Source organism: Gymnogyps californianus, chromosome 1, assembly GCF_018139145.2.
Source record: "Gymnogyps californianus isolate 813 chromosome 1, ASM1813914v2, whole genome shotgun sequence".
NCBI lineage: Eukaryota > Metazoa > Chordata > Aves > Accipitriformes > Cathartidae > Gymnogyps > Gymnogyps californianus.
The window spans coordinates 117,557,337-117,584,300 of record NC_059471.1 but is presented as its reverse complement, the minus strand read 5'-3'; the positions used below and the strand labels follow the sequence as shown (position 1 = coordinate 117,584,300).

Below are 26,964 nucleotides of genomic sequence, written 5' to 3'. Positions count from 1 at the left end.
TCAGCTCCCCTTTTTCAGAGGCTGTCCTGCCATTAAGCTATTTCTCTCCTATGTGTATTCTGCTACAGTTTCACTTGCATTTCTTAGTTCTCCTAGCTGAAGTGGTAACACAGGGTATCAATTCAAATGGTGAACTCTCCAGCTGTGTTGTTCACTGAGCTGACAGCGACTGCAGTGACTGAAGAATATTGCCAGAAAGAGAGGTGGTGTATTTCAGTCCCCCTCCCTTCCCAGTCCCTAACCAGATAAGACTCATCCAGCAAACCAGTAATGGGAAAAAAAAAGTGTATTAAAATATTCACAAGATTACAATAGAAAACATGAAAGTCCATTCAAGAAAAAATATCCAAGATATGTTTCCAGATGAGTCTGTAAAAGCAAAAGCACTAACAGTTGGTACACTGGCTCTTCATGTAATCAGACCACGCAATGCACATCTAGCTCCCTCACACAGATTATACACCTGTCTTACAAGTGTTTGTTCTCTTGCATACCTCCAAGACAGAGGTTTACAAAAGAGAAGTACCCAGTCTACGTTTCCAATTACATTTACCACATAAAACCAGCTGGCATTGCAGGGAGACAGAAAAGATTGTACAGCACACTGATCTCCAAAGGCATTGAACTTACATTTCAGAGTGCAAAAATACCTTTAAATGAAAGGGCTTATTAGCTTTAGGGCAGTGAAGAGAAGGGAAAGAGAAGCCTCAGGAAGAGTATAATTGCTGAGCATAGTTAATATGATTTTGTAGTCTCCCATATAAAAATGTTACCTAAATACTAGCACCGCAGGGGTATGGCCACAGCCCAGAAGTCTTACCCACCTTTTCAGCTTTGACGGTTTTAAAGAGGAAATATTTTCATCACCTATTACACAATAAGAACATTTTGTATTTGAGGTCCTATGTAGATACATTAATCATGTAAAATTCCAAGACAAGATTTCAATACAGAGTGAAGGTATTTTGGTTATAAATCAAACAGCCCACACTTGACCTCAATGAATCCACTCTAAGGCAATGCAGCTTCTAAGTTGCATATACACGTTTACTGCAGTTACAAGATAGATGGTTACCTAAACAGTTCTCACAGGTTTAAAAACATTAAAAACCTAATTCCTGTTCTTCTAGTCACAAATTGAATTATCACTAAAGCTTTGAGAGAAAACAAAACCTTATGGGTCTCCGGTTATAAATGACACATCATTCAATTAGTTACAGGGATATATTTGCCACCCTGTAATGGCTCTTAATGCCATTTCATGAACATGCTGACCAGGTCCCTCACAGAACAACTGCTGAAGTCAAAAGGGGCAATGCAGATTTGATGTACTGAGTACAGCTACCAATTTACTTAGATTGATACTTTATAATTATTTGGAATCCTCTTCTTAAAATTCTTTTCTGGTAATCAAAATAAGGAAGAATATACCCACTGTTAGTAAAAAGCCAAAACTTTTCCACTTCACAGTTCTGTTAAAAACAGGGACGATGAATGATGCCATTCATATCCTTGGCTCTAGGGGGTGCCAGCTGGCTTAGCTGCCAGAGCCCAGGCTGGCGATCCAAAACTGCACTCCTACAATGGGTAGAAGGTCACTTTTACCCATAGAAGACCTTTTTTTCCCCTCAGCTGAGAAATGGATTTCAGATTGATCTCAGTTTTGTTTGCATGATGACTAAAAGAGAATTCATTGCAAGTCTTTCACATCACACAGACCTTCCCCAGCTCCACCATCCAAGAGTGATGACCCACGTAACAGTTTTAGTCATTTGCTACCGCCTCAAGAGAGGCTGCCTACCCCTACAGCAAGCCTGCCACGCAGCACTTCTTTTTAAAATAGATGGTCCTAAAACGAGCTAGCAGCAGTACTACAAGAGGACAAGGACAACACACTTAGTGTTCCTTAAAGTCCAAGCTGTTCCTTTCCACCTGCAAAGAACAGCATCAGCAAATTAAGAGAATAGCTGTAGAGCAAACAGAGTTAAACTTCTGGTCACCATAACATCAGGGTATGATGACCTTGTCTGATTTTAATCTCTGCTTGCTACCCATCAAGGAAGTAGAAGTCTTCTGTCTCCTGAGACTTTACTAAGTAAGCCAACTTAGCATCAGTCCCTTTCATCAGCACAGGTTATTGTATGATTAAACAAACTAAGATAACATGAGGGACAAAGTTCACGAGTGTTGTCTCGCATTACCTCAAGTTCTTTTGACTTCAGCCTGAGTAAGTTATTTAATAGCTACATTGTTCATGTTTCCATCACCAAAAAGATAATGCAACAGCCTTTGCACTGGAGAGGAATTCAGACTGATTTCTGCTATTCCTGGGGGAAGGGACTTCTGTTTCTTTCTAAAAAGATGTTTAGCATTTTTAAAAAACACTTCCAAGTTCATTCTGCCTTCACACAGAGGATCCAAGCAGCCTTGCAATGAGCCTCCTCAGTATAGGCAATATGAACATACCTGTAGCTAAACAAAAGCAATGGAAGGAGATGTTTCCTAAAGCTAGTTAGCACCAGCCAGATCAGTGTGTCTCCTAAAGTTAGCACCAGATCAGTGTGTTTCTTAAAGTTAGCACCAACCACATCAGTGTGTTTCTTAAAGTCAGAAAGAGAGCAGGATTGTGCTCAGATTCTCCAGTATATTCCAGCAGGAAAAGAAACAAACATTAGTAGCAGACTTCAGAGCCAAGGACAGCCCTATCTTCTCATAGCAGCAAGTTTTTGATCGCTACATTCATCACATTTCTCCCTCTTACTGTAAAATGTCTAGGGAGAAAGATGGTGATGCACAGGGATGAACACAGGCAGATCAAAATCAAGTTTCTCCATCAACCATGTCAAAAGTGTTTGTTTCTTACTAAGTGTAAAACAAATGTTGGGAAGTAACAGCCTGGTAGATAAGGAAAGCAGCAGCAGCAGGATTCATCCTGATCTTAATGAGGCTTCTAACAAAGGCAGGTGTCAGGAAACCAGTGAAGTCTGATCCTGATAAAAGAATATAGTGTTGGCATACCCAAATTTGTTGGGCAAAAGAAACACTGTACACAAAAATAGTTACTAAAGTTGCACTGTCATAATTAAAGGATTATCTAATGTGGTTCTGAAAGGGTCTGCCATGGGCCTAAAACTATTTTTCATTTACTTCATGTTACAGTGGAACGTAGGCTTAAGTTTGCAAATATCAAGCTAAGAGTGCTGCAAGCTCACTGGAGGACAGGACGAGAATTCAAACTAAGTTTTCCACTGACAAATTGAAGACAAGGTCTGAAAAAGCCATAACATAATTTCAGTAGAGACAAACTTGCAGACAATACAAAACCAGGAGGAGTTGCTGGCACACCAGATGGTTGTGCTGCCGTTCAGAGGGACCTGGACAGGCTGGAGAATTGGGCTAAGAGGAATTTCATTAAGTTCAAGGAGAAGTGCAAAATCCTGCACCTGGGGAGGAACAACCCCATGCACCAGTACATGCTGGGGGCCACATGGCTGGAAAGCAGCTTTGCGGAAAAGGCCTTGTGGGGGTCCCGACGGACACCAGGTTGAACATGAGCCAGCAGTGCGACCCTGCTGCGAAGAAGGCAAATGGTATCCTGGGCTGCATTAGGCAAAGTATTGCCAGCAGGTCAAAGGAGGTGATCCTTCCCCTTTATTCAGCACTGGTGAGGCCACACCTGGAGTACTGTGTCCAGTTCTGGGCTCTCCAGTACAAGAGAGACATGGAGCTACTGGAGCAAGTCCAGTGCAGGGCCACAAAGATGATAAAGGAACTGGGGTGTCTTTCATATGAGGAAAGGCTGAGAGAGCTGGGACTGTTCAGCCTGAAGAAGAGAAGGCTTGGGGGGGATCTTATCAATGTGTATAAATACTCAATGGGAGGGAATGAAGAGCACTACTCTTCTCAGTAGTGCTCACTGGCAGGACAAGAGGCAATGGACAGAAATTTAAAAAAAGGAAATTCCACCTGAACACAAGGAAGTACTTTTTTTACTGTTTGATCACTCTAAGTGATCAAACAGTGGAACAGGTTGCCCAGAGACGTTGTAGAGCTTCCATCTGCGGAGATACTCAAAACCCAACTGGGCACAGTGCTGGGCAACCTGCTCTAGCTGACCCTGCTTGGGGGCGGAGCGGGGGGACAGACACTAGATGATCTCCAGAGGTCCCTGCCAACCTCAACCATTCTGTGACTGATTCTGTGAAATAGACTGAACTAGGAAATGGGTAAGAATCAGAGAGAAGGGGTTATGGTAGACCAAACTGAAAATTATTTGCTGCTACAGAAAAGCCAACACCACATTAGGATGTACAAAACAGAAATCCTTCTACTATAAGCTACTCTGAGAAGACCTCAGCTGGAATGCCACTTCTAGTTTTGAGCACCAGATTTCAGGATACAAATGGGTCAGCTAAAGAAAGACCCTCTTCAGCAGAAGAGAATGATCAGAGATCCTTAACAATCTATGAGAGGTTTAATCTAGAAACAAGAAGCTGGGAAATTATATTCAAGTAGTAGACTTGCAGAGAGGAAGGAAATAAACTGCCCTCCGCATCCTCTGTGCAAATATAGGTTACACAAAAAAACCACACACAAAAAAAAACAGAGAGTGAAGCCCTAGATTTCCTCCAGAGGTCATTCAGCCTCCACTACAGGCTTTTAAGAACAGATAAAGCATCTCTAAGGAAGTGACAGTGGTATAATGGAGCCATGGGAGAGAGGTGAGGGAGTACACTACAGCTTCCAGATCCCTTGGAGCCCTTTTTCATGCTTTTATGAAATGACAGAGCTTCGAGGAAGAAACATTTCATTGAAAGGTTCAACAGAGTCTGAGGCAACTACCTACAGCCATAGCTTCCTATCCCTTTAACTCACTAGCTCTTAAGTTTTCACAGGTAAACTACCATTTCACAAAATTCATTAGATCAACACTATCCCTGTACCTTAAAGGACTAAGCTTGAACAGATGGGCTCAATACAGAACTAAACAGTTCTGTGACCTGTGTTACATAGGTCAGGTAGGCCTAAACATTTCCTTCACTTACACTGCTTAGACATATATTTCTGATACCTAGGAGTCACAATTTGGCTTACAAGACCAAGTGAGAGTATCTAGTTTATATGAGAAGGCAGTGTGTACTGAGAATCTGACCAAGGAAAGAGGAATACCCTGTACACATAAAGAACTCTGTGCATATAAAGAAGATATCTTCTTTATATTCACCTCAACAAAAGAAATAAGGCCCTATAAGCAAAAAAAGAATCTCCAGGTCAATCTAGACTCTTCAGGCATCTTCCAGTTTCTCCATTAATAATCAAGATAAAAATATTTTAAAATTGTGATGCGAGTTTTCACTTTCTCTCTCGTCACACAAGATACAAAAATGAATATTGGCAATTTATAAGCAAAATTCTTACCGCATTTCAACATGCAACATTGGTCTCACTTCTGTACGATTAAATAGACTATTTACACACAATACATATATATCTTTCCCTCTGTATGCACATGCATTGGTCCTAGCCTAGGCATCAAAGGCCACATGTGAGTTCTCTGGGTCAAATCTTGTTCAAGCAATTCCAGTCTGAATGTGTGTTTTCCTTTGGATAGCTTAGGATCTCATCTCAGTTCTTCCGAATATCAGCATAAACCACAGACTCTGACTTGTTAATCTTGTCGCTGTGCTGTCCTCCGGAGTGATCTAACTGCGCATAAATGACTGGGCCCTGGGAACAGAATAAAAAAGCACAATCAGTATTTTTCAGAACAGGCCATATTGCCCCTTGCTTCTGCAGGGGCTGCAGCAAGACCAAAGCTAAAGCAAGACCACAGAGCTTTTATGACTGCTAACGGCACTTTGAAGCAGGTGGAATGAACCCTCACCTACAAATGAGCTCTAGTCTGCCACCTTTCTCCTATCAGGAGCATGCCAAACAGCACCATTTCCTCCCTTTAATACTGTTACGGCTGCTAGCTTCTCACAAAAAGCAAAATCTAGAATCCTTTGCTCTGAAAAGCAGCAATTCTTACATGCTATGGAGCAAAGATACGTGGCTTAGTCAGATGATGCCAGATTTAATATTTTTCAAGAGGAACTGTACTACAGATTTACCAGTAAACAGAAGAGTATACTTCCCATACTGCCACTCAAGTCTTGTAAATCCCAGCACAGCTGTACCACTTGGATAATGAGGGAGAGAACAAACCTGCAGCCACCTTATGACACCAGTCACTGCCCAAGCAAGTGATGGGACCAAGACTTACACAGCAGTGAGCCAGAAAATACTGAAACGGTGCAGTAGTGCAGAATACTTACGTGATTTTTGAGCCAACAAAGGTAGTGAGCACCTCCACAGACACACTGGGCAAGCACGGCCACACATCTTTGTTATGTTTGCTGGGGTGCAGTGGAGGACATTACAGCACCATCTTTCAGCAGAGCATGCAAACATGCCAGCGCCTTCCTAAAACACCATATCCTCCAAAACACAGCCCACAGGAAAGCGAACTGCAGCTATTCGAGATGGGCTGAGGACAGGACTGCAGCCTATAAAGAGTAGGTACCCAGCAAGACAGGTGGGACCTTTATGGAAAGGTCTGACCTGCAGCTCCCATTCTGCATGCCCCAACTGACATAAGCAGAGAGCAGACGGCTGTGACCACCTACCAGGGCAGAGAGACCACACATCCACACACAGCCCCCGTGCAGGAGAGAAAGGGACTGTCCTATTTGGGGGTGGGTGGGTGGGTGGGGGAAATTACAAGGAGAGATCTTTCAGTTTGGTTGCAGCTTTTTTAGCAGTTTTTGCTTCAAAACAATTTCATCCATTCAACTCCGTTTCTGTTTCCGTTATGTCCCAGGAAGAAGTAGCCTTCACAGGCATTTCTCCTACCTCCTTCTCCCCAGTACTTTTGGTATCCTGCCAAATTAGAAAACATCTCCATGGAACTGACCCAGAAATCCTTCCATCTATCTTCCAAAGCAGTTAGGGGCCAGAGATGAAAAGAGACCTTCCGTACAGAAAATTAAGTCCTTGAAGGACCATAGGTACACTTCTGCACAGCTGTTTTCCCCTCAACACAATGGCAAAGCACACACCTGATAAATACCTTGTTCTCTTTCAGAAGTAGTTTAAATCCAAATTTTCTTTCTTCTGGGTAAAGTATTTCCCAAGTGATAAAGAACAGAGGAAGAAGATGGACAAAAGGATGAAAACTTGCAAGCAGGTATAAAATGCTGAATATAAATAACACACTGAGAAAATGCTCAAAAAAAAAAGACACTGATGTCTTAGAAAATTCTGGATTTCAAGTCTCATTAGAGCTGCCTTTTTTTTTTTTTTTTTTCTTTTTCCGCTATTGGCTCTCATGTTGTTCTGGTCTCCAACATTGTATCAGGATTACATTACTAATTCCAATTAGAGTGCAGTGTCTATATAAACTTCAAGGCAAACTGACCCTAAGGTTTATTTGTAAGCAATTTTGGAAGTCTCATCTGCCTGAGGCCATAGGTCAAGCGTATGATAAATTCAGCTCAAGAGCACTTCCTATCAGTTAAAAAAAAAAAAAAATCTACAACTGCATAAAGTACTCACTATGACATTTCAAGTTTTGTTCAAGTAATTCTGATGGGCCAATTTTCTACCACAGGAGTTCACTCAGGATCAGTTATCACTATTCTAATTTTATGCCAGGTTAAGTATAGTTATTCTGCTGCAACCAGCATGTTAGGTGCAGGTAGAGAGACTGACTGGTGTGATCACCTGATCCAAACAAACCAAGCTATCATTGTTTCCATGTGTTCACTATCACCTAAATAAGTGGTAGATTAGCTAACGCAGAGAAAAGGAGGACCAAGGATTTATTATAATGCTCCATCTATTTGATTTGCTGCCAACTGATTTTCTAGCTGATTATAATCAGCACCAGGGCCATTTTTTTTTCCCCACATTTGATACCTTCAGTGATCTGAATCTTTGTAAAGACTCTTCTTCCACAAGTAAAAGCTTCAAAAAAGTCTAAACAATTCAGAACTTTCACCTAATCCCAAATAAGCTCATCCTGACTCTTCAGAACCAGAAGACAGACCAGCACTGCCATATAAAACCCAGCATTTCCCTAAGCCTTGCGATTTTTCCGTTCAGAACTGAAGGGAAGAGAGTAGCAGATGTACCAATACCTTGCTAAGGGTTTCTCAGCAGAGTCATGAATTGCAAGTTACAGCAAAGAAAAAGGAATTACAAAGTTCGACCATCATGGTCTAACTGTGGTCTACAGTATTTTCAAATTTTTTAGATTCTGAAAGATGTTGCGACTGCCACAGATTCCAGCTCCAGGAAATTTATCTGAAAGTTAAATCAAGATTCCTGGCACCATAAACTGCTCCTTCCCAGGGTCCTGGGGTCCAGTTCAAAGCCTGGAACAGAGCTCAACATAGCCTGTTAGGTATGTCTTAAATCAGAAAGAGCAAAGCCAGAGATCTGCACTTAAGTTAATGTAGCTTTAGTGCTCCCCGCTTCTACACCGACACACCTACCTGCTTAGGATCTCTATACCATACTGCTCTGTACATCAGAAATGCACTTCTATGGAAGTTACACTTTAAGATCCATGGTCCTTCAGCCTGCCCAGAAATGACTACTCAGCTACTTGCAAAGCACAAAGACAAATGACAGCCACCTTGGAGTTAGCATATCTTGGGACAACACACATCTGCCTTCCAGTTTGCCTGCTGTAACCCAGATTACTAGCTAAACAAGGACATCCATGTGGGAAACACATATAGTTCTTGCCTTCACTGGAAATGCTTTTCTCACTCATCCAAATAACAGTAATGGTAGAATACAAGTCACTAAGGAATGATGGCATGGAGAAGAAACACCACATACAAATTTGACAGGACACAACATACCTGCTAAGAAGGAAGACACAGCGAAAACAAGTGGAGTTGATTCAACCAGCTGAACATTCACAGAATCAGATATGCATACTTTCAGCACTCTGGGGCACTCCAGAAAGCAAGGTCCACACTTGATAAAACTTGCACCCAAAACACAAAGGAAGTGCAGGCTCAAGTGCACTTTCAGCTGAGAAGTGATGTGGACAAATACTTCATCACTGATTCTTACAACTGGTACATAAATAACAAAATGAATAAACTTCATTTAATAAATTTAATTTAAATGCAACTCTTTGAAAGTGAACACCTCTATTACTGTTTTTAACTTGCAGAGGCAGGGGTTGTGTATTTGTATTCACAGTTCTCCACCAGTGAAGCACGAAGCATTCAGTCACTTCCTACACATCCTACCAAGTAAAAGGCTACAAGGAAGTCCATGGGCCTTTACTGTTTGACCGCAGCACTGACTGTGTGAACCACTGGTCCAAAACTGCCAGGCAATCCAAGACACAAAAGTGTGCCTGAATCAGCAAGCAGCCTGCAACAGCTTCTGGGAACTGCTAGGAATCTGAATATCAGCATTTCACCTACACAATAGCTTGAATACTACAACTAATTTCTTGATTACCAAGAAATATCTGGGTTTACTTATATGTGATGCTAGATTTCAAATACGTTAATTTGCATGTTGATATCACCCTTTTTTTTTAAAAACAATGTCTAGAAGTTAAAAATATAAGTGTAATCAATTGAAATTTAGTTTCCTCACTGATTTAAACAATCTGTTCAAAATCTGATCTACCCTGATTTTATTGTGGATCTTTTTAAAGAAAAGTAAATATGTTTACTTGCTGTTCTGTAAAGATGGGGCAAATGCTTAACAGAAGGCAGAGGAACCACTTGCTGCTACAAATGTTTGCCAAGAAAAGAAAATCTAGACAAAGCTTTCTTTGCCTGACAAAAAGAGATTCAAAAACTAAAAAACTAAACTAAAACTAAACAAAAATAAGGCCATTTGCCATATTTTTCCTTTGAGGTCAGGAGTGTTCACACTTCGGGGTTTCCTTTAGGAACTTACCTGCAAGAAGACCCTGGAGGACTCTGTCACGGAATAAGCAGGCTGGAGTGACTACAGAAGGGCAAAAGGACACTGATTCTGAGTTATCTTTACAGAGTTTAGATTTCCTCCAACATGTTCCTTCCAGTACGTTGAGACTTAGAACACTGGGGACATGGAAGGGTGAGGACACAGCAAGTTTCCACACCAAAATGTTACAGAGAAGATAAAAGTATTTTTGCTTTCAAGATGTAAGTGCAGAACAGCAAAACTCTTCCTCCATGTAACTCTCAGGGCACTTGCATGTACTGCTTCGTACCATGACTGTAATTAGATAAAACACCTTGGTCTTTTGACCTAAGGAAGTTGACTCCAACAGCTACTGCAACATACAACCCACACAAGCTTTTTCTCTTTTTTCTTTTTTTTTTTTTTTGGGGGGGGGGGGGGGGAAGGGGAGGCAGGAATCACCTGTCTCATTCACCCATTCTAGAAGCCCCTTCCATGAACTAGAAAAGATGAGCTTTATCTAGGCCTCATAGGCAGCCTACTGCTACTATACCCACTCCAGTCAAAATCTGAACTATTTTTAAGTCTTCTAACTTGAGGATATTGCCTTTATGTTCAGAGAAAAACTGTTCTCTGAAGTCAGTAGGTAGCTTTGTGGCCCTATGTGCTAAAACTCTGGAAATACTACACCTGCCAAGAACAAGATGCATTTCAAAACCAGACTGGAAGCCCAACAGAGTAGGGACTTTGACTTTATCCAGCTCACTGTTAGCACTGTATTTTTTTCCTGTAGTGTTAACACATTAACACACATCTCCATTATTTTGTCAGGAGAAATTAAGAAACCAGGTATTAACTCTGATTTAGAAACCAGTCAGTTCACACACTACTCTGCAGCCACTTGCTAAAAGGTGGCTAATTAAGAAAAGGTCCATTTTGGACTTAAACTTACTCAGGATCCATACCTCCACAGGAAAATTGCTGGGAATACACAAATCAAGAGGTAAGAAACGGCTTACAAATAAGGAAATCCTGTACACTGTTAACAGGTAATCATATATTGCATAGAATCCCTGTCTGACTCATGCTCTCTCCCCTCTGACTAATTTCCCATGGGATGTTAAGTCTGGATAAAAGCCACCTTTTTCCTTCAAAGTCAGCAGAACTTTGCCAACAGCAGCAAGCACAAGACAAAGCGTGGCAATTTCAAGCCCACAAAAGTTGGGTGGCTCAGCAGAGGAGAGCTCTCAGCAGCAAGAGTCATCTTCAAACTGATCATCACTGGTCAGCGTTTGCACTGCGCTGGCTCACTTCCTTGTGAAGAAATTACATGCCACAGAGCATGCACCTTCACAGTGATGAGAGAGTAAGTAAAATTCCTCCCCATTACAATCCTAGAACAGATTAGGCAGCTTTATGCGGTGATTACACATCTAGTAGATAATGTTGTCTCTACATTAAACAGCTACCCATTGCCCACTCCTCATCCTTGCCAGGCTCTCATCCTTGCACTTCACTACCACTTGTGTTTGTTAACGCACAAGATTAGAACCATCTTTTTTTACACGTTAGTACAAAAAGGGCATAAAACTCCATCTCAACTAACATCAAGATGCTATTCTTTCAATTGCACTAAGCCTTCTACGGAAGAGTTCACCAGTCCCATCTTACTGCCCATCCCTTGTTCGGAGCAGACACTTTTACCTCCCAGCCCTCATCACCTTAACAGACAGCACCTAATCCATGTGTCCCACCCTGCCTTTATCTTTTCCATACCATCTCCCCCGCACTCTGGGAGGATCCTGCTTCGGGAAGCAGCAGGAAGCAGTTTACCTGGTGTGATCTGGCGGGCACACTGTTTACCAGACCCTCTGTGTCGGAGGGCGACTTCTGCGGAGCCTGCTTAACCGGTGACATCAAGCTCTCAGATGTACTGCAGCTGACGAGGTGGCAGAGCAGAGTTTGCACGACAATGTTCAAGAGGCACAAAAAACCAAAAAAAAAAAGAACAAAAACAAAAAACGAGTGATGGCAAGATGAATGTGGCAGATTATGCCAAAGCAAAAATGAACATAATGGATTCTGAAATAAACACATATAATTTGTCATCTCTCCCCAGACATTTCTCTAGCCTTCCTCCCAGAGTCTCACTGGTAAGCAACATGAAGGAACAACTATTAACATAGGACAGCAGCTCTTCCAAAACTCATTCCCTAGATATTCGCATTCAACCCAACCTGTCTAAAACTATGTGCGTTTTCTTCACTGAGGCTTCAGACTCAGTTAACAGTGGTAAACAGCAATTATCTTCTAACTGTAAGCTAAATAGTCCCAGTCACTGAGGCAAGTGTTATACTAGTGCTACAGTTAGAGTGAACACTTGCAAAAGCCACCAGCTCTCCATACCGGAAAGGTACTTCCTACCAAACTCTTGCTTTTGGTTAGCCTACGATCCCAAAATAATTCTGCCCACTCACAACAGACACTAGTCTCTGGAGCAATTACTTTAAGTCACACGTGACATGTAAGCTGTGCGCCCTGATATAGCTACCTGAATGTCTAATCAGGCAAATCTTGTTTTTCAAACAAGAAAACTGTCTTGTGGTGAGAACCAACACCCCTAAAAGAAGGTTGCCAGTTTTCACTCTCTGCTTCTTTCTATCTGCTTAAAGCAAGACTGAAAAGAAAACAAGCCTGTGACAGACAGAAATGAATACCACAGAGCTAAGTACATGAGCAAATGCCCTTAAACTTAACGTTAGTAGCTTCTGGGCAATGCAGTAATGGGTCTCTAAAGCTAGGTCTACCTCCTCATACCCAAGCACCCAGGAAAGAAAACTAGCCACCTCCTTGACAGCAGACACAGGAGTTCCCTTTGCTATCACAACCCTCTGACCACTGGGCCTCCTCTTCCCCGAGTCTTTGTAGACAGACAGTGTACAAAGCAAGTACAGAAACAAACAAACGAGGACACTAAGCAGACCACCTCCACACAGGGCAATCATTTTTTATCCTTTGGTAAGTCTAACCATAGAAGACTTAGCTCCTCATACATGCAGCAGTAAGAGAAAAAAAAAAAAAAATACTGCCCCCAGCCATCTCAGGGAGGGGCATTCTACTGTCTCAGAGACAAAGCAGCCCTTCTGTTACCAAAATGATGTAATCATGAATTGTTCGCTTTATTCACAAAATTCCTCAGATCTACACTATCTTAAAGTCATAATTCAGGTTTAAGCAACTAATGCACTTAGATCACTGCAAGTTTTCAAACACCCAAGCTGTCTGAGCCAGAGGAACACTTACAGGGAATTTACTTTTATTTTGACACAGAAAGGGCTCTGAATTTCCTGTGCTTCAGCCACTGCACTGGCAAGTTCACTGCTGGAAGAGATGGAGGGACACCATCTGGGATAAGCGGCAATCCCACCCCAGTTAGACATGAGACAATGAAACCCAAGCACCCAGTGAAATGCATCATCCCTTTGCCAACAGATTCCAGCACAAATTACAGTGAAGTTATGTTAGCAGAGAGCTAGCTGGTTAGTCAGCAAAGGAAGAGGAAACGTGTACACATACACACAGGTATTAACAGCAACCACCAACTTGATTAGTTACCATGGTGTCTAGTGGGACTGGAAGAGAAGACCCAGCCCTGTTACATTCCCAATCTGGCGTCTATATCAGGATCTCTGTAAGGAGAGGAAGGTAAGCAGGATCCGATCCCAGCACACCAAGGCAGAAAGAAAAAAAAATGAAAAAACACCAAAGTCAGAGCATGAACGAAGACTGTGGCCATGCAGGGGTTCCAGATGCCACGCAGTGCCCCAGCCCACCTCAGTTCAAAGCAGAATGGTTATCTAAGAGTAAGTGCATCTCATCACCGCCACCACCACACACTGGGTTAGCATCATGTAGAAGACAGTCCGTAAGTTTGGAGGGGGTCACAGCACACTTGGTTTCTCTTTACACGTCATGCAGAGCTGGCATGGTCAGTGAAAGCAGTAGTTAAACTTCAGAGATTACTTTCCCAAGAGTAGTTAAATCTACTACAAGAAATTACAGTGCATGAACTACTGCTCCAGGCTCAGCACCAGCATTTGTCCTTCAGCAGGAAGACACTGGAGAGCAGGCCACTGGGAAGCAAGGCAAGTGGGCTACCTCACGCACACTGCTGGTGCATGACACTGCAGACTTCTTTTCAGTTCTTAGGGGAAGGACACATGCAGAAAGGGAAAACCAGGCTTTCCACACCATTTTGAGCACACACAGCCACCTTTGCTATATTTAGCCTTACCATTGGGCAATAGCCAACTCACTTTCTCTAAGCTCTCCAACTGGGAAAAGGACAGGGCAAAGTTTAATTTAGAAATCCCCACAAGTTTATTTTTGGAGTAACTTTCTTTTATCCCACAGGCAACCCAAAGAACCTGCAGGAAGCAGGAATATTTGTTGGGGAAAGAACAGAAGAAAGTTCTAAGTTTGGGGTTTGTTTCTATGACTACTATATGACTACTATAATTTTCATTCTTTCTTATAGAAGCAAATTACCAGCTAATTAGAGAGGAGAAAAAAAGGAGCACCTCCCCCAGCAGCACCAAGCTCCATCACCACAGGACTCTAGTCTGCCTTTGTTAGTTCTTGTTGCTTTTTCGTATGTCCACTCAAAGATCTGTGCTTCACTTTGGAGTTATCCTCGTAACACTAAAAACCTTGCAGGGATGGTTACAGTTAACAAAAAACAGACAGTGAACGAGAATGGATGCAGAGTGGCTACTCCTTCCTTACTTTGAAGTGTGGTGATGAACAGGGTTTTGGCAAATATACTCCAGGCTCAGGAGCCAGACACTGGTAACTGAAAAATCCAGTCTTAACACAGAGCATTCCTGAAAAGCGCATGTGTGGCACTTTTCCTTTGAGGCTTGGGGGTGGTAGGGGGAAGCAGGGCTGGAGGAAAGGGAAGCAGAACAGAGCAGAGCTAGGGGATCTTGGATTACATGTTCTTAGGGCATATATGCTTGTGGCTGGGGATCAGCTCCAACAATGCAGTGATTTTCAGGTGCAACTCATGGTCCGCAGGTCTTTTCAAGCACAGTACAAACATAATCATTACAGGCAGATGACCAGCGTTCCACATGGCCATACCCTATCTCTACCCATAGTTGCCAAGACTTGGCTGAAACAACTCCTACCCCGCTCTAAGCCCTCCCTCTGATCCTGCTGCTGTTCCTCACATCATCCACAGGTGAGGAGGGAGATCTCTTACCCAGAGTATCGTTTTTTAGAGTTGTTCTTTCTGATGACAAGACACACGACAATAGAGATGAGCGGTGAGAGACCTGTAACCGTACCGATGACTATCCCTGCCACCATGGCAATGGGGAACGCAGGCAGGCTGTCTGGGGAGAGAAGGGAGAAAACATTCAACTCTTCTGCATTCCCTGATTAACAGAAGTGCAAACCACAAACGCTCTTGACCTTGGATTCGTTTAGAGCAGAAGGCACTAATGTAATATCCAGGAATTATAACATGCATCCTAAGTGGTAGTGATAGCAGGCGGCCAGCAGAATAACGTACAAACAGAGCACACATCAAGAGTGTTCTTAAGGTCACCGTCCTTCAGAAGAGAGTTTATATTGAACCAAGAATTTTTACATGTCAGGGAACACAAGTGACAATGAGGACAACCCTGTCTCATTTTGTATCTGAAGGGAAAAAAAAAAAAGTTACATTCATCCGGCAATTCCCAGCAAGGTCAACAGGAAAAGGCAGGCACACTTGAAAGCAGATTTGAATGCAGCACATTGCTAACCAACTAAGAGTGCTAAAGGTTGGGTGTTCTCTGGGTAGCACACAGCAGACAGCCTAGTTAGTACCCATGGTCACTCTTAAGAGTGTTTATACATGATTCTGGTGTCTCAAAATACATCTCTATACATTTTTATAGAGTCATTCTTTCCCTTCTTAAGTCAGGATCATTGCACAATACTAGAAATAAGCTTATAGGAACACAGTATTGCTTTACTCATGTTTTCCCCAATATAATTTTGGGGGAGGGTAGGCCAAGAAAGAGCAGCCAGAACTAAAAGCCGTCAGAGAATGAGTACAAAAGACTTACAAGATAAAGAATACACAGTAAGAAATGAAATTCCTCCCCCCACATCGTGTTTAATGCAAGGAACATCTTAGACCAGAGGGTTTACAAGACTCCATGCTACACTAGCTACTTGCACCAAATACAAGTGAATCAGCATAAGATCCAACAGGTAAAACATCCTATATAGAAAAATCTCTCTCAGATACCTGCATCTGATCATCACAGAATCGTTGCGGTTGGAAGGGACGTCTTGAGATTGTCTAGTCCAACCCCCCTGCTCAAGCAGGGTCAGCTAGCACAGTTTGCTCAATACTCTCTCCAGTTTGGTTTTGACTATCTCCAAGGATGGGAGACTCCATAACCTCTTTGGGCAACCTATTCCAGTGTTCAACCACAGTAAAAATGTGTTTTCTTATGTGCAGACAGAATTTCCAGTGTTTCAATTTACACCCATTGCCTCTTGTCCTGTCACTAAGCGCCACTGAAGAGCTTGTCTCAGTCTTCTTCAGTCCTATCAATGCACATAAATACCTGGTGAGAGGATCTCCCTGAGCCTTTCTTCTCTTTTGCAGGCTAGACAACCACAGCTCTCTCAGCTTCTCCTTGTGTGAAAGGTGGTCCAGTCCCTTAATCATCTCAGTTGCCCTTTGCTGGACTCATTCCAGCAAGGACCACAGACCACGCTTATACAAAGCATTCCCAGCAAGTTTGTAGACCAAGCAGTCTGTAGACCAAGCCATTTTGACATACTTACCTAGAAGGGAGCAGCACAACACAGTACCCTGAAGCAGGGGCATCATACTAAGAAAACAGGGCTTACATTTAGTACTGTTCATTTTGAGTTCAATGACTTTCAGGACAAGGGCTACCTGATCTCTAGCTGTTTCACTGATCATACCATCATTTGGCCGAGTATCGCATCAGCAGCTTTCCTAGCTCTCCAGTGTTAGATGCCAATTCATAACAACATGGTAATTTAGAGTCTTACTAAGAAATTAAAGATGAAGACATGAGTGCCTCAATTTAGAGGAAGACATCCCTTCTTTCCAGAAGCTTTCAGCAGTCCAGAGATCCATCTACTGTCAAGGAAGAGAGTCCTACAAATGGTAATACTTTTCAGGTACATAAGACTGAGATTGTGTTTGAGCCCCATGCAAAGATAAACAAATTTATTTTGAGGCATGTAAGAAATAGGAGTTCCCTAGTTTCTCTGCTTTTTCAGCTTTCCAAGTGCAGGAATAACTGTCTGCAAAAGCATCAAAACAGACATGTGTTTCTGTTAGCAGACCAGCTGTTGCCCTGTACACAAGAAAAAAAAAAAAACCACACACACTTTTTCAGAGCAAGAAAGTAAGCAGCAATCCAAAACTATACTGCAGAGTGTCTGCTGAAAGAGTGATATTAAAAATTTGATAGTTTTGTCATTTCTTTGACTCAGGGGGGGTTTTTTGCTTGGTTGAATTTGAGTAAAGGACAGCAGTTATGTTCTGTTGACAGAGGTTTTTAAGACCATATAAAAAAATGCAACTGTTTGCACGTGAAACTAGAGTCTGGCTTTATTGCCTCTCAGAACATGGTCCAACAGACTATAGAAAAGCTCACGCAATTTTATGACCACATAGTTCAGCTGAAGAATGTCTCCCCACCATGTTTTTCTTATATTTTTCAGCATTCCACAGTTACATGAATTCCTCATAAGTACTTGCAGATCAGCCAACGACTTCATTGTAACAGACAGTCCCAGCTACATAACCAAACACCAGCTCTGAAAGCTAACATTTAAGTTAATAGCTTAACACAAGCCAAAAATCCAGCCTTTCAAAGAACACTTTTCACTAAGTATCACCATAATTCAAAGCAACTTCCCTTTTCGCTGAAAGTGTGTTAGTATCAGTTTTATGAAATACGCAGGAAACTGAAGTTTTCCATTGCTGCCAAGTATAAAGATTTTTCAGACGACAATACTAATTTTTCCCCCGTAAGAGTTTAAATCAAAGATGTACTACCTCCAGATAACACAAACTGTCTTGAACACAGTGTTAAGTACCTTCCTATTACAAGTAGGGGCAGCCTCATGTAAGGACTTGGAATTCCCTACAAATTTCTGTCATTTAGGCTTTGAACAGTAGTCCTTTCCAGATTCAGATGCACTAGTGAAAGAACAGTCTTGCTTCTCATCCCTGCCAGCAGGATTCTTCCAGTGTAGTTGATGGAGCTGTTTGTGCAAACACTATGTAGATACTGCAGTGAAAATCAGCTGAGTTAGCTTGGCTTGGCAATTTTAAACAGTTAAGCCAACCCGGAACTTACTAAATGTTTAATCCAAAATCTACGGCTAACCAAGCATCTATGAGATCATTTAAATGTGTAAAGTATGTATGTGGCTTTCAACAGTTTACAACACCAAACATATGATTCAGAACAATTAAATGTATACATAGTAAAAAAAAAAATGCACAAGAGTCAACAGGTACTTATTTCAATTGAAAAAATTTCTCCAGCTCAGTTCAGGATGAGTTACAACCTATTACAAGACCAGTACTTTCAGGTAAAGTCAGAATGCAAGACAGCATTACAGCTATAGCTTGAAAACCTGTTTTCAAGGTCTTCCTAAGAATTTGAAGACAATTGTTGCAGCATTTTTCTGATGACGAGAAGTATTGCCAAATACAGGGTTCCCTTCAGAAACAGTGAGATTCTCTTGTCCAGATGCTCCACCTATGGGGAAGTCGGCATGCAAGTCTGTTGAAAAATATCAGCTGAATTAGTGTACTGAAGTCAGTCTTCATTTGCTTAACCTGGGTTAAAATCTGAAGAGGCTTTGCCAAGACAGCCTGACTTTGCCAAACCAGCAGTTGCTTTACTGCTTCTTCATAGAGACTATCAATACATTGTAAGAAAATAAACTGACCCTATTTTATATAGACTTCAAACTTCCAAGACACAGAAAGTTCTAAGTGATGGCAGGACCTCCGGAGGTCCCATCCAACTCAAACTGCCCTGTGAAGAGAAGAGTTAGATATAGACCTTACCTACATAAGTACACAGAATGACCTCATGAGCAGGGGTACACACCTGTTAGAGCAACAGTATCATTCTAATTAGAGCATACATGTAGGTATCTTCCCTAACATATAAAAATCTAATGGAATAGCTGTATCAGCGCTGCCATTTATGAATCCAACATTTATTCTTGTCCTTATTAAATATAAATTTGGAAATCTGATCACTGTAAGAACCATTTCATTGTAGGAACAGTCACACTTTGGCTGACCTCCAGCTTAGCTAGAACAATCAAATGTTTTGGATGGCCAAGGGAAATAAAGAGCCAAATTGACATACAGAATATAAGTGCTCTTGAACTGTGATCATTGTTACCAAATGCTAACCAGAAGCCTTAAATGACTGCAAGTAGCCAGCCCTTGCAGTTTATAAGGGTCACCATGGATACTGTAAGAACATCTGAGTAAAAGAGACTGAATGCACATCAAACACAAACACCTCCTCATGGAAGACAGTAGCTTTTCACTGTCTGTCAGGATGTGCTCAGGCTAGATTATTAGTTTTGCTTTCCAGTATATATACTGGATGGGTTCCAAAAAGAAGAGTCTGCCACTTTCTCTCCTTTCTCCCCAGATTTCAAAAGTCATCCTAACCCTTGATGTAGTACAATACAGAAAAAAAATTCATAGGACTTTGAAATGAGAGGATGGGTTTTCATTAAGGCTTCCATCAGCTTTTGCTAATACTTTTTAAAAGCATAGGAATTAGTGGGTATAGAGGAAAAGGGTATGACATTCAGTTTTTTAAACAGCTGACAATATCAGTTCGATTTTTAGGACCTGGAAGAAGAGAATTAAAGAGATAGTTGTTCCCTCCAGGCTACTCCCCCACCCCCAAGAAGAGTGACATAGACACAGAAGGCGGGGGGGGGGAAGTAAAGAAAAAAAAATCATATAGGGTGCATACCTTTCTCCACAACTCTAACTCGGATTTCTCCTGGTTTGACAACAATGTCAGGTGGGTTCTTGACATCGCAGATGTAAGTGCCGTTGTCCCGGAACTGCATGTTTGATATACTGATAGAAGCATCTTTCTTGTTAAGATCTCCAGCCCAAGTGATCCTGTCTTTAAATGGTATGTCCTTTCCAGGGTATGGCTTTCCATTAAAGTAATAGAAAAACTGTAGTCAAGGAAAAGAGGATATAAAAACAAGCCAATTAGAGATTACAGAGCTACCATGCTTCTCTCACTATTACAGCATTCTCCCAGAATCCACTGTATTATAAACAGCTAGTATACACAACGAGTATTTGAGATTTTTTTTTCCTCCTGCCTCACCACTTTAGTCTGGCTTGTTGCCTCTTGATCACATAACCATGCTATGGCTTATACCTCAATCATACTACCACAACAGACTGCAAGTTTAGGTTTTCTGTTGGTTTTGTTTTGTTTTGTGGTTGGATTGCTTGGGGTTTTCTTCCTGGGTTTGGGAACACAGGGTTTCGCAGACAAGGAGGTGTGGGAAAGAAAAAGGCTGGTAACCTGGGAATAATTAAAGGATAGAACAGTTCTGGTTCACAGCCATCTGTCTTTCAGGCACAGGAAGCCTTCTGCATCCTAGTAGGAAAAGGATACCAAGTTTCCTATCTTGTGTTTTGCTGTGTGTTACTTGCAACTACAGCACAGCTGAATTAACATGCAATACCCTCCTTCCCTCCACCTCCAAAAAAATCCCATGAGCGTACCTAGCTGTTTTTCAGAAACCTTCACAGGGACTAAATATAACTGTTTCCCAGTTTTTAGGTGACTAAGCTGCACATTGGCCCTGCATTCCCTAGACATGACCAAAAATCCTTGAAGAATGAACCTGTTTAGTACAGTCTGAGGAGAAACTGCATGTTTCCTCACTATACCTGACCAAAATTGGAATTTACAGCAGTGGAAGTGCATAGACTTCTACAGGACAACTCTGCTTTCAAACATATGCGATGTTTGAACACTGGCCATAACCCTAAGAGAAGGATCAAGGCTGTATTGCAGGACCACATGCATTCTTAATTTCACATTCTGAAAGAGAGCAAGACAAACTTAACCAAGAATCAACTCGAACTCTCTTCAGTTCTGTCTCCAGAGCATGGTTAAAGAAATTTAAGACAATAGTCCAGCTTCCTCTTTCTACAGCCTTCTTTACAAAGCAGTCTCTCTGCCACAGAACAGACTGGCTACAAGCCAGTCCTCTTTCCATTCAAGTCATCTCCCATCTCTTTTCCTGTTCCTACCCTTGATCTGAGGCTTGCCGTTCCAACATCCCCTCTATCAGACCCGCACTCTCAATATCAGGCCTGATCATTTGGCAGCACAAATCTTACCCAGATCAGGTGTCCACATGACCATCTGTTGTGCTGCAGTCAATCTGACACTTATCTGTTGTCTACAGGCTAGCATAAATTCAACAAACTATCTCATCTGGTAGGAAGTCTGCTAGCACACAGTCATCTGTCAACATTTTGGAGGAAATCTGCATCAGTCTGCAGCATTTCCAGCTGGATTATAACCTTTAGCACAGAGGCACTGCATTACTACACCCCTGTGCACAGGGGGAGTCATCCGACTGGAAGTCTAGAAGGCAAGAGGCAGATTCCTCAGCTCTCTAGGTGTCCTCGCCTGGGGGAGGAGAAATCACAAAGTAAAATATGTCCTGAAACACAAGCTAAGTGACTCAAGCCACTCCATGCCTATGATTAAGTGATTTAACATGAGACTTCTTCTGAAACTTAAAGCTGATGGGTTTAGACTGGTTTAAGCAGATTGTGAAACTCTGCTGTCATCAGATGTTTCATTCACGCAGAGATGTCTCTATAACCGGGCATGTGGAGGGGGAAGGGGACAAGCAAGGGAAGCTTTCAGTTAAGTCAGCCTCACCACATGGCCACAAGATTGCCAGTGCTGATTCTAATGAGGCACAGGACCATTCTTTTCAGGAGAAGCATGGACTTAGCTCAGACATAAGCTGATCATGAGATTGATCTTTCAAATTAATGCTCACCAAGCCATGTAATTGACATGACTTGGGTTCATAAAAAAATCTTCCCTCTATACCTCCCCCAACCCCTCAAAAGAAACAGGGAACTAACATCAGGTCATGCTGGGTCACTTCTGCTCAAGATAATTTGCTTTTCTCTCAGTTGCGCTGATAACTACATCCAGGTAGAATGTCTAAATTGACTTCACATCCAAAAAAATGTTATGTCCTGAAGTTGTACTTCTACAATAAGGGTTTTGGACAGTGATGCAGAAAGGGAAGGGCAAAACAGGATATATGGTGGATATTTCTATGGGGAGCAGAAAACATACAAACAGATGGCTTCTTTTCATGCTCCCTGTTCAACATTGGCAGGAAATATGCCCTAATTCCTTAAGCTTTTGCCCAGCTACTGCTTTGGCTTCCCAAAGAGAAGAGCTCCCTTTTCAAAACTAAATATTTATTCACTGAGAGTTCAGAAGCTGATTCTTCAGAGCTCTATATATTGAGCAAGATGCTCGTACACTGTTTGGGATCATTTCTGTTCTGAGCATTGAAGGGCTCCTAGAGTTTAAATGATCTCATATCTGCAGCAGAGGGAAGAAGACAAACACTAACAGGCTGAGCAACCTGCTGTCCCCACATCTTCCCTGCTGCCCCGGAGTCCCTTGTTCTGCTTCCTCTAAATTCTCACTCCGGGCAAGGAATAAGAGGGAAGCAGAAGTGTCAGAGAGCTCAGATTCAGATGTGCACAGCTTACGTAACAGAGGAACAAACAGTTGTTAGACAGCTAACAACCTACCAAAGCCATTTCTTTGAAGGTTCACGCCCAAAGGTTCTGAGCACACCTGGGCTCAACATACAGGAAGTAAGTGACAGCAATTATTATTAGCCTAAGTTGCTTGCTAGTCTGATTTTTTACTTGTCAAATAACTAAAATATGAGGATGTAACTGCTTACTGATTTGAGCAATTCAATTCTGATCTGAAACCAGGGAGACTGGTCTTACTTTAAACCCTTTCAAATAGAGGCTACACAGTACACAAGCAGAAAATAAGCAACATGCACAACACACAATGTAACATTAATAGTGGTAATTCAAGTTCTGTGACCACTATCATTCAGTGCACAGCTCTGCAGCTCATTTCAAGTGCAAGAGGATATAGAACTTATGAGAAGATTCCTAGATGCTCATCTGCTTCATACATACTGCTACCACACCAACACCTCTCTCCTCTGACTAACAAAGTACTAGTATATTTTTCAGCCGCTGCACATTCCAGTCTTTGCAGAGATCTAGCATATGGCAATACTTTTAAATAACTCTAAAAAAGCCCCCTTAAAACCACAGTGATGGAGACAAGACATATGGAAGGAGGCTCCAATCCATATTTGCTTGCTCCTCAGAACCAACTAGAAGACCTCTGCACACTTATCAGAGCCTCCCCTGTTTGTTCCCCTATAGCCATTCCTTACTGAGATACGAGTTGCAGCTCCCTCTGGTTGAAAACTCCAAGAAACAGATGCTGCACTGCTGATCACTTCCACAGATGTAAATGTGCATGGAAGCTTTGCGTCTGTCCCATTCTCCACAAATATCTCCTCCGGTGTGTTGACCTCTACTGCTGATACTTTGACTGCATGGGAAAGGTAAAAAGAAGAAAGAAGGAGAACAAGCGGCATCAGTGCTGTTTCGAGAATCAGGAAGTTGAAGTGGTAACTGTTCAAATCACATTGCCTGTAAGGGGAAAAGAGAAGAGACATCAACAAGTCCTACATCAAGTGTGTGAACAGTCATTGCATTATACCTGCAATATAAACAAGTATAGAGCAGGCCAGTTCACTTATCTTTCCTTGTATTATCTGCTACAGGACGTTTTCCGTCCACAGATGCTTCCTCTACAACAGTTTGTGGAAGTCAATTCTATGGTGCAAAGGATGAGTTTAAAACTCTTTCCTACCAGCTGCCAGCAGACATTGTAATAAATAAGCCCCATCGGAGGAACTAACGTCTTGGACACAGCTATTACTCAGTTTCCTCTCTGGCTCACATCTTATTTCCCATCTCCAGTTTTTCTCAGCTGTAGACAGAACAAAAGCTCACCTCCAGAAACTGAGGAGTAAATCTCTCTGGCTCCCAGCTACGCCATCTGCTCCTGCTCTCTGGCATGCTTCAAGATCTTCATGTGCAAGACCTCATAAATAATCACTCAGCTACAGTTCAGAAGCATGAGAGTAGTTTAATTTTTTTCTACCATGAGGCTTATGCACGGTCAAAATGGCAAGCAGACCACAACTACCCCCCCAAATTTAAAGTAATCAGGGTTAATATTGTGCTTGTACTGGTAGTTTTCCTACAGAGTTAGTGAAATTCAGCATGATTTGGAAAACCTGTTGAACATATTCTTTATCTGGCACCTTTTAAACTGCAAAGACACTATTGCTATCCAGATTTAAGCAAAGATACCTCTGTACATTCATTCAAGTTTATGTTAAGAAACAAAGCGTGATCTTGTGACATCACAAAAGAATGTCTTTCAGCGTTTGTGTCACGTCCATGTGAAAGCAAAAATCTTGTAAAATCACTGTGGGTGGGCGCGCATGTGACGTGCCCCCGGTAACCCAAATGTAAGTTTTGAATTTTATTAAACCATGGTTTTCAGCATAGAGATGGTACTAGTAATCTGCTTCTGATCACATAATTCTATGTTTCTGGGCTACAATATCTTAAATTCAGAGGTTTTCCTCCCTTACCAGAAGAGGGAAGCAAGCCTTCCTGCTTCTTCAGTATCTTAGCTGATTTATTTCTCAGCTTTGAATAAACTAGCTCTTGAAGTAGGCAAACGGAAGAGAAAGATTCCAGTCAAAGACAGTTTAAAAAAACCCAACAAAACAAATAAGAAAAACCCACCTACATTAGTCCTTAAATCATGGGGTTTATGCTTTTAGTCAGTGAGAGCTACCAGCTCAGCAGCCTTCAAAAGTTAGACAGCAAGCTTCTTTCAAGTGATATGACCATCCTAAGGTGTAGATTTGCCATAAACGAGGTTACTTTATCGGAGCTTAAAATTAAACAAAGCCCATGCTCCCTAGAGAATTTCAGAAACCATCTTTCACATATGCGACTTTAAGCCTCATTCCCCAGGAAAACAAAGCTCACATGAGCTGTGCCACTTCCCGTCTTCCTCCCTTGCCCCAAGATGACCGAGTCTATTGGGCAACTCCAGCTGACGGGCTGCGGCACAGGGCCACAAACACAGCAGGCAGCGGCAGCTGGCCCTGCAATACAGACAGCCTGCGAGCTCTGTAAGCTGTAGTTCAGTCAATGAAATGGTCGAACAATGAAAGAGATGAAAACACCCTGGCCATCTGGGTACACCCAACAATCACCATGTGCATGGCTTTGCAGGAACTGCTGTCTCTCATCCAACCAGCATGGCAAGCCAGAGGAAGGCAGAGCACATGCCCAGGAGACATGGAATGAGCATGCAAGCACTGCAGGGTGAGAGAATTAAGCATACCAATAACCAAAACCAGAAGAAACCACCAGTCATTCACCTTGCCATTCAGAGTCCATGCTGTTCACTTCTCAAACTCACCAACTTCTCAGTCCCATCGGGTTATCCCTGATCCCTCAGACTCCTCTGTCATCATTGCTCTCATTTCAAACGAGTGAAAGAGAAACAGCACCCTAAGGGAGGGGGATTTTCATCAAGAGGTTGTATCAGAGCTTCCTTTCTCTTGTACGTACTCTTGACTATGGGCCAAAAAATATTCTTTTGTAAAACAATTACCAAATATTTATTTGGAACATACAAAGGCTTCTAGCAATTCAATGAAATGAACTCAGAGTTGCTGTGCTTGATGTATTTTTTCCAGCTAATGTAGTAGAAAAGAAAAAAAAAAAAATCCATTGTTTTGAGTCCAAGCCACAGAACAAGCCTCCCTTTCAAGCATAAAACAAGCAAGATGCCCTCAGCATTTGTGTAGGAGTAAAAGAGTCTGCAGAGACATTGTCTGTTTGTACGTGGTACAGAGAACTCCTTGCCACACACAGGCAGTGGGTAGCACAGATCTGCTTAATGTAAAGAAGTCACTGTTCTAACTCACTAGCAACCTGTGAGAGAACTGTAGCGAAGCAAAAGAAAAAAAAAATCTGACTTCTCCCTACAGTCTGGGAAGGCAGGAACTATGTAATCTTGTACAGATATTTCCAGCAAGTCCTATTGTTGCCTCAACTTCACGTTTTTCTTTGCTCTTTCTCTCCCCTCAACCTAAAAAAAGTCCCTCATTTTATTTGCTCTTGCAGTGTGCACAGCTTCAAAAAACTTTTTCCTGCCTCTGTTGTCTTACAGCATGAGGCATAAGCTCCTCAAATCTTAACGTGATTGTTTGCAAGTGGTAGAGAGGCCATAACATTTGACATTTGTTCACCCTTAGCCCTCTACTCCCATACTTTCACTGATATGGTGGCAGTTCCCACTACCTTGAGCTCTTTGGCTCCCTCTGCCATAATAAAATCCACATGGGCCATCTCCAGTTCTAGCTCTTTTCCTTCTCTTTCCACATTTGCCAGGATTACATCCTTCTTCCAGCTCCTCCATCTATTTAAATACTTCAGTTGGAGAAAGCTGAATTTTGAGTCATATTCCAGTCACAGTTACCTGCTGCTCCATTCCTCAAGCTTACTCAGCCTTAGTTCCTCCCAAAAGGAAAAAATCTATCATAGGAGACTGTCTGAGAGAGAAGAGAGCTTTAGGAAGGGAAGGTCTGCAAGGTACATAGGGCAAAGATAAACATTTGCTCTCCTCCCATAGATCCTTCTTGATCCCATCACCCTGTCCAACTGCCCATAGTCCCAATATGTCCCTCTGAATA

General features: G+C 42.1%; 1 protein-coding gene across 1 annotated transcript; it reads right to left on the bottom strand.

The window, feature by feature from the left end:
• Positions 1 to 268: 268 nt before the first annotated feature.
• MPZL1 (myelin protein zero like 1) lies at positions 269 to 25,714 on the bottom strand. The gene is made up of 6 exons (XM_050915735.1): positions 25,645 to 25,714; positions 23,563 to 23,723; positions 20,031 to 20,244; positions 15,230 to 15,362; positions 11,800 to 11,905; positions 269 to 5,727 (listed from the first exon to the last, which is right to left on the bottom strand). The coding sequence occupies exons 1-6, from the start codon at positions 25,661 to 25,663 to the stop codon at positions 5,626 to 5,628; spliced, it is 735 nt and encodes a 244-aa protein (XP_050771692.1). The 5' UTR covers positions 25,664 to 25,714; the 3' UTR covers positions 269 to 5,625.
• Positions 25,715 to 26,964: the final 1,250 nt, after the last annotated feature.